General features: G+C 40.4%; 1 protein-coding gene across 2 annotated transcripts in view; it reads right to left on the minus strand.

Moving 5' to 3' along the window:
- Positions 1 to 2425: 2425 nt before the first annotated feature.
- Positions 2426 to 20636, minus strand: part of ADGRA3 (adhesion G protein-coupled receptor A3) — a 110169-nt gene continuing 91958 nt past the window's right edge. Inside the window, exons 17-19 of one of the 2 annotated variants that reach the window (XM_074992552.1) lie at positions 20209 to 20354; positions 5918 to 6013; positions 2426 to 5716 (exon numbers count right to left, since the gene is read on the minus strand). In XM_074992552.1, coding sequence (XP_074848653.1) covers positions 4474 to 5716; positions 5918 to 6013; positions 20209 to 20354 — 1485 coding nt within the window. In that variant the 3' untranslated portion in view covers positions 2426 to 4473. The remainder of the gene's footprint in view (positions 5717 to 5917; positions 6014 to 20208; positions 20355 to 20636) is intronic. The other variant, XM_074992553.1, reaches the window with a different exon arrangement.

The following is a 20636-nucleotide window of genomic DNA, read 5'->3' on the forward strand; positions in this document are numbered from 1 at the left end:
AGGACTAGGTGCACTAGGCCCTTTGTGATGCCCTAGTGAAGGCTCCACAGTGCTACTACAATCTACCCCTCAAAAGGAGCCGTGAAGGTGCACCCATCAGGCCCACAAGAGGACAAAATCAAAGATTAAAAAATGGATTTTATTTAAAGTGTATTTTTTGATTTCGTAAAAAAAAAAAATCAGTGATAGTAAATGTCTCATTTCAAAGAAGTTACAATTAAATCTTATTACAAACACGCTACACCTACACCCCCAAGCTCTGTCTACGCTGAGCTGTAGCGTCAACAGCTTGATGCAAAGGAGGGCTCTCAAAAATGCAAATGGATGCTCATCGGCATATTCACATGGATAATTTGAATTTTTGCATGATCACCCTGCCAGCAAAACGCAAGCAGTGTAGATAAGGTTCTGCCGGCAAAAGCCCTCTTTGTCAGTGCCCCCTTATCCCTGATTTTCTAGGCATAAGGGGCTGCCAACAAAGAGGGGTTTAGCTGGAAGAACCATGTCTACACTGGTTGTTTTCAGCTGCAAATATGCAAATGAGCTACATGAATATGCAAATGAGTGGCCATTTGCAATGTTGTCAACCCTCATTTCCATCATGCTGCCAGCAGCTGGCCTGAATCTAGAAGCAGCCAGAATGTCATAAAAGTGAATTAATAGCCCTAATCTGTCCAGCCTAATAACCAACTCTTGCTTCTTGAAAATTCTGGGCTTTCACTTTCAATCTCTGCCGCACACTAATATACTGAAATACAGACACAAGCTGGAGAGAATTGTTTTTGTTCCGTGCTTATGTGGTGGTGGACCTGAGCTAAGCATGGCAGAGGAGTTAGTCAAGACACTATCGTCAGACAGCTAGACAACCAGCAGGAAAGGACAGAGACTGAACGAAAAGGAACAGTGGAATGCATTGGGAAGAAAAAGGGAAGACATTCAGCACACACATAGCTTCCTATATTCCCCTACATTTCTGCCACAGAAAAACTGTGATGGCTTCACGGTGTAAAAGCGACCCTCTGCAAGAATATTTTGATGAAATTGGTTCCCTGAGTAAAAGACGAAAACTTGTCAAGTGTAAGCCGTGCAAGAGGAAAATGCAGGACCTAGTTGCAAGAATAAAACGTTGTAACAAAACTGTTTCTTGGGGAAATATGGTGTGGATGAAGAACAAAGTGGATTATCTTTGCAATGAATCATTCTTCAAGATTCTCTCTATGCTTTTTAGCATAAGTATGATTTAATAAATTCCCAAGCTAGTTGCTATGCTGGATGTTGCTAGAAAAAAAGTTTAGCTCAGTTAATTCTTATGGCTTGTTTAATTAATATAAACAAGAAAAAAAGCTGCAATAAAACTAGAGTTGCCAGGTGCCTCTGAGTGTTTTTTAAATTTTGTATTACATAACAAATGCCTCATTTTTGGAATATTATGGTCACAGATATGCCATAACTCTACAACCACATTCACTTCAGCATAATTTATCTTAGCTAAAGGAACCCCATACTATACTTCTTTCCACTGAGGTGTATGCCAAAATCAAGTGTACTCTAAGCACACCCACTCAACTTTTCTGGTAACTTGGAACCAGATGTGCATCAAAATAAGAGTGGGAATGGGGGAGGTGAGAGCTGTTTGTGGAAGTTTTAAGTGTTCTGAAGACCTGACTGTTAGACTTAACAAAATCTGAACATTTTAAGAGTGTAAAAATGGCTGTCAGCAGGTAACTTAGGATACCACTGCAATTGTAAATGTGAAACATTTATGTAGCACTTAAGATTTAGATCAATAAAATCTAAGTGATACTGTGTTTGTGTGCATATTTTCTTTCTTACCATTCCTAATGTACTGCTGCTACATCTGCAGGGTGACACAGGTAATGAGTATTATGTACTATTTCATAAATAAATAAATAACTTACCTAAAAAAAATTACACAACGTGTACACTCTTAGATGATGTAAAATGCTGCACTAAGTTATAAATTAACATATTTTAGTGAACAGATTTATACCATTGTTTGAAGAAATGTGAAACAGTATCAGTGGGAAACTATTTAAATCAATAATGTTTGTTTTGGTGATTTCCACCATGATTTAAATGAAGCCACCCTGTCCAGCCGTGCTTACAGAAGCTGCACAGAAGCTACCAAGGAGGCTTATGTAAAAGGAAATGCAGGGCCTTAGCATATCAGTTTCTGGATGGGATCAGAGCAGCAAGGAAAGGTGCTCCTTTTTGGTTAAGGAGCTCAAGGGACTACCAGATTTGGTGGGAGAACATGAAAACTATAACCCCCAAAGTAAGGGATGAAGATAAGAGAGCAGGTGGGAAGAAGCCCAGAGAAATAACAGCAATGCATTGAAGTGAATGTCTGCTATTTATAAGGTCCCCGAGTTGGAACATGGAGTAGTGGGAGAGTCCAGACTCCCCAGTGGTCACTGGTGAAGTGGTGTAAATCCCAAGGAAAGGCACAGGCTTGATTGGAAATCTGAGTGAATGGCTGACTTTAAATTGTCCACAGGAATATCACAGACCCTATGGAGGGCAGAAAAAGAGTTCATTTATTGCAAGTATCATTTGACTTATTAAAGGAGGTTCATTTGGACTTTGTGACTTGGCTAGAATGCTAAAGACTTGCCCAGTGAAACTGACAATGTTCAAACCACCCCAAGAGCAGGAAGAGGCCTGCAGTACCCCACACATCAGCAGGTGCTGAAGAGGTGAGCACCTTCCTCAAATATATGCTAGTACTATACAACAGTTAAAAAAAACCTGCTAGCATATGAATTCAAATGGCTTTAGATACAGGCACATCAACCAACAAGTAATAAATAACAAACGACACTTCACATATATAGCTACAAAATCCTCAAAGAACCAAAAGAATAAGCTTCACAGATTAAAACTTACTGTCTCCTACTCTCCACAAACAACCAAAATGTAGAATGATTGTTGAGGCGTAATCAATATAAACAAAGTGAAGTACAGGAAACTAAATAAATACTTATTTACACTATCTGGCTTTTCTTTCATATTCTGCTTTACACCACGTTCATAAAAGCATGCAGTTCAATTTTTTAAAATTAACTCTGCATCATTGTGATAACTCAAATATTTTTGAAATCCTAGCCCAGATTAATAAAATTGAATTAAAAATGGGATTTTTCACCCAACTGTCATTTCTCCTCACATTGTTTTTAGTTCTTGTTAGATTGATTATGCTATCAAGGGCACTCCCTGCTTTACTAACTCTCATGTAAATTTGTAAAGTCAAAGAAGGAGGAAGCTACTATTGTCTTACACAGCTGCTGCTTAATATTAAATTAAAATGCTGCAAGGAAACTAGTGACAGGAGATTGCAGTGATATTAACTGAATTGCAGGGAATAGCAATCAGCATCTGATGGACCGGTGAATTCACAGGCTCTGATTTTGCTCTCCCATTGATGTAAAATCAAAATTGGAGAACAGAAGTGATAATTTTTCACTAAGATATTGCTATCACTCTTTCACAAGAAGGCAAAAGAATGTGTTTTCAACAGGAGATGCTGAGCTCTTCTGAAATCTAGCCCCAGTCGTGGGTGATGCGTACTTCTGGTTCCAATTCTACAAATGATAACCTCTAGAATAATTACAATTTAAAAATAGACATAATAGCTTGAGGAAATGGAAATGATGCAGTTTGCTATGTACAGATGTCAGTAGGCCAGTATAAGATAGAAACATTAAGGAAACATATAATTATGGATTTACTACATCACTCACTTTACTACATGAAAATGGAGCCACATGCATTTTGATGTCATTGTCCACTGAATGCCCAGTCAGACTGTTATGAAAACATAACCTCTTATGTAGCACTTACTAAAGTGAGTTTGGAATTCTGAAGTCACAAACCTTTTATTTTTAAAAAATGTTTTTCTATATCATTCAAACTTGAGGATTAATGCAATTAGCTGCATTACATGTGAAAGATCAGCACTTTCAGAAACATTTTTAGCAACTAAAAGCTGTGATAAAATTTCCAAAAACTGTAATTAAGTAGTAAGTCTAAAAACCACACACTACATCCAGTAATACTGACAAATAAACTTGCACTTTATATATTCCTTACTGGGAAAATACTCTTTAATATGAATTTTAATACACACTTGAAATGTGTTGTGGACACATCTAGAGAGTTAGCTGTAAGAATTTTTTTTTTAAAAAGTTCTGGTCTGCATCTCAAAACTGGACCTGATGCTTAAAATATATTCACAGAAGAGAAAGATTCATTATGAAAACAAGCAAACAAACAAAAAAATAAACCAAAGATATTCCCAAAATATTTAAAACAGTTTTCATGGCAGATTCTCTTGTCTTCTCCTTGCATGAAGTACCAATTGTTTGTAAACAGTTTTCAAAAGCATTAATAGCTTAAGGGAATGTTTGAATCACAGTTCAGAAAAAATTTCTCCCATGACGAGGTACCACATTGTTACACAGTAGTTTCATGTTTCCATAACCCAGTCCTAATGTTGCCTGTACTGTCTGCAGTGAGCAGGGATCCATCCTGTTCACTGCCTTTAAGTTGTCCATTCTGAATGGCTAAATTTAAGCCATATGATTTTTGCTGGCTTTCAAGTTCTACTACTATTGGTTTCCTCAAAACTTCCTTTCTGTTGTTTGCAGCAATGGGATTTTCAGAATTTTTATTGCTTTTCGGAAGTGTACTGCAAGCATCGCTACTATCGTGTTGGGACTGGTTATACTGGCGCTCTCTGTATGCTAAATAGGCTCTTCGACTTCTTGAATGTCCTTCACTATTGCTTTGTCGACTTTTAGACAAGCCATTCTGTGTACTTCCTTCCACGCTAGTGGGGACATCATATGCATACTCCCTCAGCACTGTGAGTCTGCTTGTGCGATGTCCCTTACTTCTGTTTTTATGATGCCGGCTTTGGTGTCCATTTGTCCGAAACTGTATTTCTAATGGAGCCACGTGCATTTTGATGTCATTGTCCACTGAATGCTCAGTCAGACTGTTATCAAGCTGAGGACCTGTATTTGCTGGTAAAGAAGTAGAATGGCACTGGGCTGCTGCAGCCTGTATATTAGTTAGCTTACAACCTTGAGAAGAATTTTTTAGACTTGATGCACTCTTATTAGTGCACGAAGATTCTGCACTGCTGTTGGTACACTTAGGAGTCTCTCCATTAGTCCCACTGGAATTGGAGGGCTGAACATTAACTTGTACTGAGTACGTGCTCCTTCCAGGACAGCAAGCTGTTATCCAAGCATGCCTGACATCTTCTCTATTAACACAATGATGCATCATAAGAAAGGCACTAAGGGTTAAACATGTAGCCCCGAAAAAGCAACTAAGAATCAAATCCATAGGATAATACAGAGAAACTGCCAAGGCCCCAAAAATCCACAAAGTAACGTACAAAAACAAAGTGAGGCTTGCTCCCAGAAGCTGAGCTTGAAAACTGTGTTCATTCTCCAAAGCTGATGTGGAAACTAGTGACACAGATACTGAATCTGGATGATTCAGCTCTCCATGTTCACTGCTTGCTAAACGCTGCTGTTCTTCAGCTTGCTCTTTAAGTTCAAATTTTCGTTCAGGGTGTCGTTTCAATTGTATAAATATGCTGAGAAAATACATGCAGTTTATGAAAATTATGAAGCTAGCTGGTCCATAAAAGGCTCCCAAGCTAGGCTCCCATGTCATCCAGCAACTGGAAAACAAAAACAAAAAGACAGCTCATCAAAATAGCTGCCATCTCAGAATTCAGAATTTTTAAGTATAATATTGAACAATTTAAATAAATCTTGGCTAGGTGGCATGTCTTCCAAAATAATTCAAATCTAATCTTGTTTGTTCAAATACCAACCAAAATCTTATAACAATTTATTACAATCAAATATCCAATACTTACTAGGGTGCATTAGGCCTGCTGCCATAATTCCTGATATTAGCTGCTGCTGTTATTCCACAAACTATGACAGGGATTCCTCCGCCAATAAGGTAGAATCTAACAGTAAAGACAAAGACATTAATGGTTCTTCCAACAGCTTAAAGAGACTATGTAAGTACCATAAGCTAAAGACCCTTAAGAAAAAAGCTAATAACTAGGTATCATCCACCTGAAAAATTAGACACATTCCCATGACCTTAGGGACATTAGATTGTGGTTTGCTGAGAAAGTAAGGTTAGTCACAGGTAGCTGGCTGGCAGATTGGGGCTTCCTCACAAACTTTAGGTTTCCCTCAATATTTCCTGTAAACTGAGCACCTGGAAGGCCATCCAGGAGATTAAAATGCCGCTCAGCTGACTAGCAGAATGACCACAACCAGCAGTTTTTGTTTCTACTGGTGGCCAACATAAAATTTATTCCAGGTATGGATGGAAAAAAAATGAGAGAGAACATTCGTTTCCTTCCTGCGTTCACTTGCTAACAATTGATGACATCTTTCAGACTGGGAAGAGTCAGGATTAAGTTACTTCAATACATCAGTCCCAGGAGGAATTGTCACAGAATCCAGTAGCAAACAAGACTACAGAGAGCCAAGGTGGTAAACTATCAACGTGGAGAAGCTGCTAATCTTTCATCTTTTCTTGCTTTTGGGGTGTTGTGTTCCATTTGTTACTGGCAGACCAACTGTATCTGACAAGGAAGTATATACTACTGTATATAAATTCTCAAGCATTTGCAATTTTGGCAAGTCTTGTTCTTCAGAAAAGGAAGAGCACCCACACGGAGTTTGTTTCTGGCACAAAAAATTGGTGAAATAGTTCAGTTAGCCGTGGGTATGCTGTGGGACTTCGAGGAGCTCTCTGGGAAGGAGCTCTCAAAGAAACAGGAAGGATAAGAGAATGGGTGGAAACAGGGAAGCTAATAAGGGAACAGACAGAGTAAAGGGGCTCACGGACTCTATAACTCCAACTCTTAAGCCATAAAGCGGTATTCTCTTGCTCAGCATTCTTCACTGGCTTCCTGTTTGAATTTGGTCCAAAGCAAAGCCAACTTTTTATATTACACGACTGTAAACAGTCTCATCAGGCTGTAGCCCTCTAAGAATGCATCTATACGACGATAAAAATTTGAATTTAAGGCAGTTAGCTCAATCTTACCATCTGACTGTCTTCACTGTAAATACCATTAGCTAGATTTAGGGAGCGCTATTACGGATATAATATCATTGGTAGCTGCTTAGTGTAGGGTCAAGCTCAAATTCTAAAGTTCGACTAAAGGCAAGTATGGAAGCACCACATCTTAAAATTGAATTTATTAGCCTCCAGAGGTGTCCTGTATGTGCTGGCTGCTGCTCTCCAGGTGCACAGGAAATAGGTAACAGGAAGACCAGGAATTTCAAATCAGGACCAGGGAGCCTGTGGCTCTGAGTCATGTTTGTATGAGAGGCCAGGAAATGTCTTTCTGTCTTTGCTATTAGCGCTGTGAGCACACCTACCCATTACAAATAGCCCCAGCATGGAGTTTGTGTTTCTGTCTTGATACTTGGTGTATTTTTCTGCACTGCCTGGTGCCAGAAGCCAGGCTGTTTTGGAGGCTGTGTGTGCATAAGTAGTCAGGAAACTTCAGCCGTTTACATCAGTGCACATTCCCTGTTCCTTCCCCGAAAGGTACCATGCACTCAGGGGTCCTTCCTCTGCTCAATCATATCATGCGGGTAGCCCTCGACCCAATAATTCAGTTGCAGAAGAAAGATTTCAGTCAACTTTGCTACCTGGGCTGATACCTTACCATTCCTTCTTTCCAACTGGAAAAATGGATGTTTGCTTAACATGGGAGGGGAATAAGGACAATGCAATGTGGGAAGATGATGTCAAAGACCAGCAAACATACCTGGACTGCCACACCGATGAGGGAACTGTGAGATAGGTTCCCACAATGCGCTACTGCAACAGTCGATGTTTGCCAATTGAGTGTGGGATCAATAAATTGACTTTGTGAGGAGCATTTCAGGAGGTAAAGATGGTCAAAATCAAATTTATAAATTCCAAAGTTACAAAATTGATATTATTAAATTTGATTGTATCTCATAATGCAGATGTAGCCTCAGACAGGCTCTCACTGACAGACTTGCTGGTGACAATGCCCCCGTAAAGATCGGTCATTGAATGAGCCCAACTTGACTACATTCGTCTAAGAAGTGAGAACCACCTCTTCAAAAAGCATCCCCCACAAAACACCACCATATTATAAATCTCACAATGTTGAGAAAAGTAAGGAGTCAGAGGCATAATAAAAAAAGACAGAAAGGAGAGGAAGATAAGAGAAAAAAGGAAGAAAATTGTGAGGAGATTCATTAGATCAAATGAGAACATTCCGAGTGCAAAATGTATTGATAAGTAGAGCCTTTAGTGATCATGATGCTAGAGGCTTTACAAACACTAGCTAATTTCTCATCTCAACATTCCTTGGAGTTAGGTATTACACTTGAACCTCCTTAATTTGGGTAACTGTAATCCAGGAAAACTTGTGGTTTGGAACCCTGCATGGCTGGAGCACCATAGTGACGACTTAAAAAAAAAAGTTTCAATACAGTGCAATAAAAATCAAACACACACACCATGCCGCCCAGCACAAATTTAATTTATGAACATGAGAAATGGCAAAGTGTTATACTATACAATTAGTGGTTCTCTACTTAATTACCTACTTTCAATAATAAAAACAAAATAATATAAATACAGTGCATGATGACATGTTATACATGTACATTCATCTATAAAAACAAAAAGCAGTCAAGTAGCACTTTAAAGACTAGCAAAATAGTTTATTAGGTGAGCTTTCGTGGGACAGACCCACTTCTTCAGACCATAGCCAGACCGTGGGTCTGTCCCATGAAAGCTCACCTAATAAACTATTTTGCTAGTCTTTAAAGTGCTACTTGACTGCTTTTTGTTTTGATAGTGTATAGACTAGCACGGCTTCCTCTCTGTTACTATTCATCTATAATAGTTTGTACATATAAAAACATTAGTAATACAGTTCTTTTTTAAGCCTTCATTTCCCAAGGTTGCCAGATTAAAAAGGTTCAAGAAGAGACATTTTAGTTAAGATTTTCAGAATTAGCTTCTAATTTGGGTTTCCAGGCTGTAAAGTAGCAGCCTGATTTGTAAAGTTGCTGAATGTCTGGGGACACAGAGATCATAGGGAATATGTATAGAGCGGAGAAGATCATGAATGCAGACACAGAGAAAGGCCTAGATAAGAGAGGTAAAGGGATAGCCATGGCAACAGGAGAGGTAATCGAACAGATGGTTCCAGAAGAACAGAAGATCAGTAAGTGGATTATGTAGGAGTTGCAGAAGTTGGTCCAAGAGGAGAGAGTGCTGAAGATCAGAAGGGATGTTTCCAAGAGGGCAGAACAGCAATACAGAATGAAATGCAACGAGGCAAGAAAAGTGGCCAGAACGGATAAGGAGGAGCAGTGTAAAGATACAGAGAGGTATTGCAGCGAGTGTTAAGACCAGGGAGGTCTATAAGATGATCAGAAATATTAACAGGAAGTGGCAGCCGAAGCAGATGGTGATCAAAGACGAGAATGATGAGGTGCTCATGAACAAGGAGAAGGTTGTGCAGTGCTGGATGAAATATTGCACCGATCTGTACAAAACTCAGTTGGACCCAAGTGTCTCAGAGAGGCTGATCAAAAAACACAAAGAGATATCACCACTAAGCAAGGAGAGTGAGACTGATATTTTGAAAGAAGCAGCAGAAAGAGTAGTGAAACGACTAAACAACAACAAGAGTCCTGGAAATGATAAGATCTCAGAAGACGTAGTCAAATATGGCAGCAAAAGTATGATTCAGGAAATACACCATGTAATATAGTGTGGAAAGAAGGTAAGGCACCTAAGGAATGGACAAGATTCACGCTAGTGACAATACACAAGAAAGGAAGTGTGTTGGAGTCCAAGAACTACAGAACAATTGCCCTAACAAGTCATTTAGGCAAGGTGCTGCTGCTGCTGATACTGAGAGAGAGACCCTGAGATTGCAGATAGGAGGACATCTAGGGGACGAGCAAGCGGGATTCAAGAAAGATAGAAGTAACATAAAGCAGATAGAGGCACTCAGATTGATAGTTGAGAAACCTGACAAAAGAACAGAAACATCTTCATTGATTTTCAGAAGGCAGTTGACAGCATAGATCAGACAGTGACTTACGCAGTGTTGGGGTTGTATGGAGTAGACAGCAGACTGATACAGTTATTGGAGGATATCAGCAACAATGCAGAGGCAGTGGTGAGAACATGCAGAAAGCTGGGAAGTTGGTTTAGCACGAGTAGAGGTATGAGACAAGGAGATCCGATATGGCTGAGTATCTTCATCATGCACCTACAGTGAGCGATGGATAAGATCAAGGAAGAGGTAGAAAGGATATAGGTGCATGGGATGAGAATTAACACCTTGAAATTTGTGGATGGTATAGGAAGATGAAGAAGATGAAGAAAACCTAGTGAAAATACTGCAGGTGTTAAATGAGGAAGGGAATTGGTTGGCCTGATTATGAACACCAATAAAATGGCATTTAGAGATAAGGAAACAGGAAGGAAGATAAATGTAGATGGGATCTAACTAGAGAAGATAGAGAAGTTCATGTACCTGGGGAGCAACATGACATATGGTCTAGATTGTAAGAACGAAACAGCGACTAGAACAGCGAAAGCAAGAATGAGTTTGAAGGTGATGGACAAGATCTGGAAAAGCAAAGCAATTAGCTTAGGAACAAAAGTGAGCATCTTGAAAATGTGTGTATTCAGCAGCATGTTGTATGATTGTATGGATGTAAGACATGGGTGATAATGACAGATTTGAAGAGAAGGCTATTGGCATTTGAGGGGAGTTATTATAGAAAGATACTGAGAACAGGATAGATGGAGAAAGTCACCAATGAAGGAATTATATAGGAAGATACAGCGAAAAGAGAACCCATTGTAGAAAGTTATACAACAGAAATTACAGCTATTCAGATGTATCTGCAGAATAAACAATGAGCAAAAAAGTCAAGACTGTGGTATTCAACATAATGGACGGTTTGAATAGGAGAGGCAGACCCCACAGAGAATGGGTAGTTGATATAGTAGATTGGTGTGGAGCTAGTCTGCAGAAACTAAGGTGCTCTACACTGGACAGAGGAAGAAGGAAGGAAATAGTGAGGGAGGCATCAGATACCAAGAGGCGCTGAGCCCATGGTTGCTGTTGTTGTTGTTGTTGATGATGAATGTCTACGGCTCTGACTGAAGTTACAAGTAGTCGGTCTTGGGTGCTCAGCATTTCTAGAAGCCAGGTCACTTATTTAGTTACTTAAGTATGGATTTGACTACCTAACTTCAGATAGCTGATCACTAGTCTAAATGCAGAGGACTCTTGGTGGTGTCAACAGAGCAGTTAGTTACCTCATGTCATACTAAGCCAGGGCTGGGCAAAATATAGGCCAAATGCTGCTGGATCTGGCTCATGGGCAGAGTGAGAGCCTCAGGCATGCTCCCTGCCTGCCCCACACCTGTGCACTGCAGAGAGCACCTGGCTGCAGGGACCTGTTTGTCTGTGAACAGCTGTGAGCTTGGGAGCAGAGGGGGAGAAGCTTCATGTGCTGCTCCCACACCCTACAAAAGTCGACCCCACTCTCAGGCTCACCGCTGTTCACAGACGCACATGGCCCCTGCAGGATAATCTGAGTAGTCTGCTGAAGCATGGCAGGCAGGAACCTACGGGGCTAATGGTTAGGAGTCACCCAGGTAAGCTTCTCCTAGCCACAGCCCATCTCTGGCATCCTAGCCCCAGGCCCCTCATCTATGCTCTTCCCCCCTTACACTCTGCACTCTAATCCACTAGCCCAGATCACAACCACCTTCCTGTGCTAGGGTCGTAACCCTTCATCCACTCCTGAACCCCAGTCCTCTGCTCCAGATCATAACTTCCTCTCTCACTCAAACTCTGTCCTACAGCCCACACCCTCTGTACTAATCCCTTAGCACAGGAAAGATTAGAATTTGGGACTAAGGCCATGTCTACATTAGCCAGAAGATCGACCCTCAGTGAGTCGATCTTCCTAGGTTTGATTTCATGTGCCTGGCAGGGACATGCAAAATTAACCTACTGGGGTTGTTAGTCAACCCCTGTGCTCTTCACTGCTGTGAGGAGTAAATGAGGCTGATGGGAGAAACTTTCCTGTCAACCTTCCTTAGCGAGGCTGGCCAGGTAAGTTGATTGCATGCAAGTAAGTCGATTCAAGCTATGCAATTGACATATATAAGAAATGGAAACTAGGACAAATTACAAAGGATGAATATAGGCAAACAACACGAGCATGCAGGAGCAAGATTAGAAAGGCTAAGGCACAAAATGAGCTCAAACTAGCTACAAGCATAAAGGGAAACAAGAAGGCTTTTTACAAATACATTGGTAACAAGAGGAAGACTAAGGAGAGGGTAGGGCCATTGGTCAGTGAGGAGGGAGGAACAGTAACAGGGAATTTTGAAATGGCAGAGATGTTTAATGATTTCTTTGTTTCGGTCTTCACTGAGAAATCTGAAGGAATGCCTGACATACAGAATGCTAGTGAAAAAGGGGTAGGTGTAGAAGTTGAAATAAGAAAAGAACAAATTAAAATTTACGTAGAAAAATTAGATGTCTGCAAATCACCAGAGCCTGATGAAATGCATCCTAGAATCCTCAAGGAGCTGATAGAAGAGGTATCTGAGCCTTTAACAATCATTTTTGGTAAATCGTGGGAGACGGGAGAGATTCCAGAAGACTGGAAAAGGGCAAATATAGTACCCATTTATAAAAAGGGGAACAAGAATAACCCGGAAAACTACAGGCCAGTCAGCTTAACTTCTGTGCCAGGAAAGATAATGGAGCAGGTAATTAAAGAAATCATCTGCAAGCAATTGGAAGGTGGTAAGGTGACAGGGAACAGCCAGCATGGTTTTGTTAAAAACAGATCATGTCAAACCAATCTAATAGCTTTCTTTGATAGAATAATGAGCCTTGTGGATAAGGGAGAAGCAGTGGATGTGGTATACCTAGACTTCAGTAAAGCATTTGACACGGTCTCACATAATATACTTATCAATAAACTACGCAAATACAACTTAGATGGGGCTACTATAAGGTGGGTGAACAACTGGCTAGATAACTGTACCCAGAGAGTAGTTATTAATGGTTTTCAATCCTGCTGGAAAAGTATAACTAGTGGGGTTCCGCAGGGGTGTGTTTTAGGACCGGTTCTGTTCAATATCTTCATTAACGATTTAGATATTGACATAGAAAGTACACTTATTAAATTTGCAGATGATACCAAGCTGGGAGGGGTTGCAACTTCTTTGGAGGATAGGATCATAATTCAAAAGGATCTGGATAAACTGGAGAAATGGGCTGAGGTAAACAGGATGAAGTTTAATAAGGACAAATGCAAGGTGCTTCACTTAGGAAGGAACAATCAGTGTCACACATACAGAATGGGAAAGGATTCCAGAAGGGGTTATAGTGGACCATAAGCTAAATATGAGTCAACAGTGTGACGCTGTTGCGAAAAAGACAAACATGATTCTAGGATGCATTAACAGGTCTGTTGTGAACAAGACACGAGAAGTCATTCTCCCGCTCTACTCTGCGCTGGTTAGGCCTCAGCTGGAGTACTGTGTCCAGTTCTGGGCACCGCAGTTCAGGAAGGATGTGGAGAAATTGGAGAGGGTCCAGAGGAGAGCAATGAGAATGATCAAAGGTCTAGAGAACATGACCTATGAAGAAAGGCTGAAAGAACTGGGCTTGTTTAGTTTGGAAAAGAGAAGATTGAGGGGGGACATGATAGCAGTTTTCAGGTATCTAAAAGGGTGTCATAAGGCAGAGGGAGGCAACTTGTTCTTCCTTGCCTCTGAGGATAGAAGAAGAGGCAATGGACTGAAATTGCAGCAGGGGAGTTTCAGGTTGGACATTAGGAAAAAGTTCCTAACTGTCAGGGTGATCAAACACTGGAACGAATTGCCAAGGGAGGTGGTAGAATCTCCATCACCGGAGATATTTAAGAAGCGGTTAGATAGATGGCTTTCAGGGATGGTCTAGAAAGTGCTTGGTCCTGGCATGAGGGCAGGGGGCTGGACTTGATGGCCTCTCGAGGTCCCTTCCAGTCCTACTCTTCTATGATTCTATGATAGTTAGAATCATGTATCTGCAATTGATTTACCTGCCGAGTGTAGGCCAAACCAGACTCCCAGTCCCATAATATTTGCAGCCTAATTAAATGAGGCACTATAGAAAAATCAGAAAAGATACAGTTCATGTCCCAAAGAGCCTCCAATCTAATACAGAAACTTGGAGCGATATGGAAAAGGAACAAACAATAAACAAGGTAGCCAGATGGCCATTGGCAAATATAGTATCACAGAAACATGGAGCTGAAAAGAAACTCAGGAGGTCATCTAGACCAGCTTCCTGACCAGAGGCATGACCAAATATACCTTTTCCATGTTTGAGATGCGTTTGTTCAACTTACTTTTAAAAATCTACGATGGTGGAGATATCACAACCTCCCTTGGAAGCCTATTCCAGCACTTCACTATCCTTGCAGTTAGAAAGTTTACCTAAGGGCTAACCCAAAGCTCCCTTGCTGAAGATCAAATCCTTTACTTCTTGTTCTACCTTTGTAAATCTGGAGAGCAACTGACCACAGTCCTCATTACAACAGCATTTAACGGCTACGTCTACATGTGAAGCCTACATCGAAGTAGCCTATTTCGATGTGGCGACATCGAAATAGGCTATTTCGATGAATAACGTCTACACGTCCTCCAGGGCTGGCAACGTCGATGTTCAACATCGACGTTGCGCAGCACCACATCGAAATAGGCGCTGCGAGGGAACGTCTACACGCCAAAGTAGCACACATCGAAATAAGGGTGCCAGGCACAGCTGCAGACAGGGTCACAGGGCGGACTCAACAGCAAGCCGCTCCCTTAAAGGGCCCCTCCCAGATACAGTTGCACTAAACAACACAAGATCCACAGAGCCGACAACTGGTTGCAGACCCTGTGCATGCAGCATGGATCCCCAGCTGCCGCAGCAGCAGCCAGAAGCCCTGGGCTAAGGGCTGCTGCACACGGTGACCATAGAGCCCCGCAGGGGCTGGAGAGAGCGCATCTCTCAACCCCTCAGCTGATGGCCGCCATGGCGGACCCCGCTATTTCGAAGTTGCGGGACGCGCAACGACTACACGGTCCCTACTTCGACGTTGAACGTCGAAGTAGGGCGCTATTCCTATCCCCTCATGGGGTTAGCGGCTTCGACGTCTCGCCGCCTAACGTCAATGTTAACATTGAAATAGCGCCCAACACGTGTAGCCGTGACGGGCGCTATTTCAAAGTTAGTGCCGCTACTTCGAAGTAGCGTGCACGTGTAGACACGGCTAACATGTACCACTTCCCTCTCTGTTTTCTTAAGACTCAATAAGCTCCATTTTTAACCTTTCCTTATACATCATAAGAACATAAGAATGGCCATACTGGGTCAGACCAAAGGTCCATCAAGCCCAGCATCCCATCTGCCGACGGTGGCCAATGCCAGGTGCCCCAGAGAAGGAGAACAGAAGACAAGTGATTTATCTCCTGCCATCCATCTCCTGCCCTTGTTATGAAGGCTAGGGCACCATACTTTATCCCTGGCTAATAGCCATTTATGGACCTGACCTGCAAAAATTTATCAAGCTCTTTTTTAAACCCTAATAGAGTCCTGGCCTTCACAGCCTCCTCGGGCAAGGAGTTCCACAGGTTGACTGTGCGCTGTGTGAAGAAAAATTTCCTTTTATTAGTTTTGAACCTACTACCCATCAATTTCATTTGGTGTCCCCTAGTTCTTGTATTATGGGAAAAGGTAAATAATTTTTCTATATTCACTTTCTCCACACCATTCATGATTTTATATACCTCTATCATATCGCCCCTCAATCGCCTTTTTTCCAAACTGAAAAGTCCCAGTCTCTCTAGCCTCTCCCCATATGGGACCCTTTCCAAGCCCCTAATCATCTTAGTCGCCCTTTTCTGAACCTTTTCTAATGCCAATATATCTTTTTTGAGGTGAGGAGACCACATCTGCACGCAGTACTCATGTTGTCTAGAACTTTAATAATTTATGCAGCTTTCATCTGAACTCTCTACAATTTGCCCTCATCCTTCAAGTGTTGTACACAGAACTTGACACAATTCTCCAGATGAAGCCTCATTAAGCAATTAGTTCTTTTGTCTTGTGCACTGCACTCATGTTAATATACTCCAGAGCATTAACTTTTCCTTGCAACTACACAAACTGCTGACTTGTGTTCAAGCTATGATTCACTACAACTCTGGGATCCTTTTTATGAGTAATACTACCTAGCTAGTTTTCTGTATTTTGTACTTGTGTAAAAATATAATCAGGAAGGCCAAAAAAGAATCTGAGGAACAGATAGAGAGTCATAACTAGCAATTTTTTTAAAGTACATCAGAAGCAGGAACACTGCTAAACAACCAGTTGGGCCACTCGATGATCGAGATGTTAAAGGAGCACTTAAGGATGATAAGGCCATTGCAGAGAAACTAAACGATTTCTTTGCATCAGCCGACATTCCCGAACCTGAGCAATTCTTTTCAGGTAACAAATATGATGAACTGTTTCAAATTGAGGTGTCATTAGAAGAAGTTTTGGAACAAACTGATAAACTAATCTGTAATAAGTCACCAGGACCAGATGGTGTTCATCCAAGAGTTCTGAAGGAACTCAAAAGTGAAACTGCAGAACTACTAACCATAGGTTGTAACCTGTAATTTAAAACAGCTTCTGTTCCAGATGACTGGAGGATAAATAATGTGACGCCAATCTTTTTAAAAAAGGGCTCCAGATGTGATCCTGGCAACTATAGGCCAGTCAGTCTGATTTCAGTACCGGGCAAACTGACTGAAACCCTAGTAAAGAACAGAATTGTCAGGCATGTTGATGAACATAATTTATTGGGGGAGAGTCAACACTGCTTTCGTAAAGGGAAGTTGTACCTCACCAACAGATCAGAATTTTTTGAAAGGGTCAACAAGCACGTGGACAAGGGGGATCCTGTGGATATGGTGTACTTAGATTTCCAGAAAGCCTTTGACAAGGTCCCTCACGAAAGGCTCTTAAGCAAAGTTACCTGTCATGGCATACGAGGGAAGGTCCTCTCTTGGATTGATAACTGGTTAAAAGATTGGAAACAAAGGGTAGGAATAAATGGTCATTTTCAGAACGGAGAGAGGAGAATAGTGGTATCCCTCAAGGGTCTGTGCTGGGACTAGTCCTATTCAATGTATTTATAAATGATCTGGAAAAAGGGATAAACAGTGAGGTGGCAAAATTTGCAGATGACACAAAACTTCTCCAAATAGTTAAGTCCCAAGCAGACTCTGAAGAGCTACAAAAGGGATCTCAATAAATTGGGTGATTGGGCAACAAAATGGCAAATGAAATTCACTGTTGATAAATGCAAAGTAATACACTTTGGAAAATATAATCCCAACTATACATATAAAATGATGGGGTCTGACTTAGCTGTTCCCACTCAAGAAAGAGATCTTGGAGTCATTGTGGATAGTTCTCTGATGACATCCACTCAGTGTGCAGTGGTAGTCAAAAAAGCTAACAAAATGTTGAGAATCATTAAGAAAGGAATATATAGTAAGACAGAAAATGTCATATTACCTTTATATAAATCCATGGTACGTCCACATCTGGAATACTATGAACAGATGTAGTCGCACCATCTCAAACAAGATCTACTGGAATCTGAAAACCTTCAGAAAAGGGCAACAAAAATGATTAAGGGTATGGAATGTCTGCCACATGAAGAGAGATTAATAAGACTGGAACTTTTTTGCTTGGAAAAAAGACAATTAAGGGGGGATATGATAGAGGTATATAAAATCATGACTGGTGTGCAGAAAATAAATAAGGAATTGTTATTTACTCCTTCTCACAACACAAGAACTAGGGGTCACCAAATGAAATGAATAGGCAGCAGGTTTAAAACAAACAATAGGAAATTTTTTTCCACAACGCACAGTTATTCTGTGGAACTCCTCGCCAGAGAATGTTGTGAAGACCAAGACTATAGCAGAGTTTTAAAGAGAACTAGATAAATTCATTGGGGATAGGTCCATCTATGACTATTAGCCATGATGGGCATGGACAATGTCCCTAGCCTCTGTGTGCAAGAGGCTGGAAATGGGGGACAGGGAATTGATCACTTGATGATTACCTGTTCTGTTCATTTCCTCTAAAGCATCTGGCTTTGGCCACTGTCAGAAGACAGGATACTGAGCTTGATGGACAGTCTGACCCAGTATGGCTGTCCGTATTTGATTATTCCTACCTAAATATATTACTTCACATTTGTCCTTACTGAATTCATTTAGCTAATTACAGATCAATTCTCCAATTTAAAGATAGGTTTAAAATTCAAAACAACCTTGACAAAGTGCTCCAACCCCTTATAGCTTGATGCAATCCACAAATTTTATAAGCACACTTTCTACTCAAAGAATTAACAAAAACATTGAATAGTACCACACCCAGGATTGATGCCTGCAGGACTCCAGTAAATATATCCTTCCAGTTTGACAATGAAACACTGATAACAGTAGATGAATCCACCTTACAGTAATTTAACTTAGACCACACTTCCATAGTTTGTTTATGAGTACATCAAGTTAGACTATGCCAAAAACCTTACTAAAAATCAAGACCACCATGTCTACTGCTTCCATGCTATCCATTACATCAGGAAGTCTGTCAAAAGTTGGTTTAGCATGATTTGTTCTTGACAAGTCCATGTTAGCTATTACTTATCATGTTACTATCCTCTGGATGCTCTCAAATTGATTATTTGATAAACTAGTACAGTATCTTTCCAGGAATTGATGTAAGACTGACTGGAACATAATTCCCTGTTGTTCTCCCCCGGCACCTCTCCATTCTTTCTTTTAATGAAGAAATTCTCCACTGACTCTATGCTCTCACCTAGCAGCATCCAAAAATAATGCTTTCTATCATCAATGGTTGGCTAGAGATGCGGGGTGTGCTGCTTCACCCCCTGGATTGAAGTGGTTTTTCATCATATACAGGGTTTACAATTTGGTAAAATGGTTGCCAGTACCTCCACTAGAAAAAACTGTTCCAGCACCCCGAACACAACCTCCACTTTCTGCTCTATATTCAACATTAATTGTTTGGCCTTGCTTTTTTCCAACATGTATATACATTTTTTAAAAAGTCCCCAAATGGGTACTCTACTGCACATACTTCTTCCTTTGTCAGAGGATGAGAGAACAGGACAGATGTTAGTTGCATTGCTTAATGCTGTACTTGAATGTGCTTGCATATTAGGATGAGATTTTTATTTACTGATTTTAAAAAAAATTTGCTTAACACATACTCCAGCAAAACGAACATTTGCCAACTCTAACATTAGTTACCTAATAACTGCCTCCTACATTCTCTCACTAAATACTTCTTGGTTAAAACTTTGCTGCTATTATCATATAGGACCTTATCCAAACTCAAACTAAATACAAAAACTATTCTGATATAAGCTGTTGACTTATCAAACAAATTTCTGGAATAAATGCTTCATCGGACTTTATATGGAAACTTACCCAATCAACTTCTGCCACCTTGTGGAGAATTCTGGGCTAGCAAAGTTTAATTAATATTGCTGAGTTCAGTCAGTATACCCCAGTAATAAAATATTTAAATATTAGATTAAAATAATACTTCCAGGTAAACAAGACAGTATAATTCACCCAAAGCAAAATTGTAGGTCAGTAATGTTAGATGACCTGAAGAAAATCTTAACTGAAATGAAGTCCTGTAATTTTCCCATTTACCAATACAGAGGATTTGCTGAAGAGTTTCTTCTTGAATTGATTTTTTTTTTAAGTGCAAGTGTTTAACACACAGGACTAGGAGTCAACTTCATGATTGCTTAGGGGCCTATATTAATAATTTGGAAACAGCTTTGAAAGCCTTGCAACAAAGTTATTGTAAGAATGGCTAATACAGCACTGGGTTAATGGAGGTTTCCCAAGGTATTTCCCCTTTCATTCAAAGCACCAAAAATGATGTGAAGCCTGCTACAGAATTTCTAACTGCAAGACATAAGCCAAAGCAGAGATTAAATAAAACAGTGGTCTCACCTGAGCATTGGCCTAGGTGGAGGAGGTGGCTCATCAGGATCTTGACACCTCTTTGCTTTTCTAGTAACTTGCTTGTAGATGTTCCGAGATGTCACCCCCAGCCACAGTACTGTGGCAAGAGTAGAATAATGCAGAATTATCCCAACCTTGAGAATAAATGTTAAACACACAGGCTTCACTAGTTCAGACAAAAGAAGCTTTTTATGATAAGTTATGTAAAATCCAATACACGTGAATTGTTAAAAAGTTTATTCTTCTAAAGAATATTTTTTATTATATTTTATCATGGCTTAGTCTTAAATGACTAACCAGTTAAAAAGACTACTCCTTACATAAATAGATTGCAGTAACATTTGTTATAAACCAAATGTATTTTTATACCTTATGCAACATACACATATTAAAATATTAATACAATGTTACAGTCA

This window comes from Carettochelys insculpta, chromosome 4 (assembly GCF_033958435.1).
Source record: "Carettochelys insculpta isolate YL-2023 chromosome 4, ASM3395843v1, whole genome shotgun sequence".
In the NCBI taxonomy this organism is placed as follows: domain Eukaryota; kingdom Metazoa; phylum Chordata; order Testudines; family Carettochelyidae; genus Carettochelys; species Carettochelys insculpta.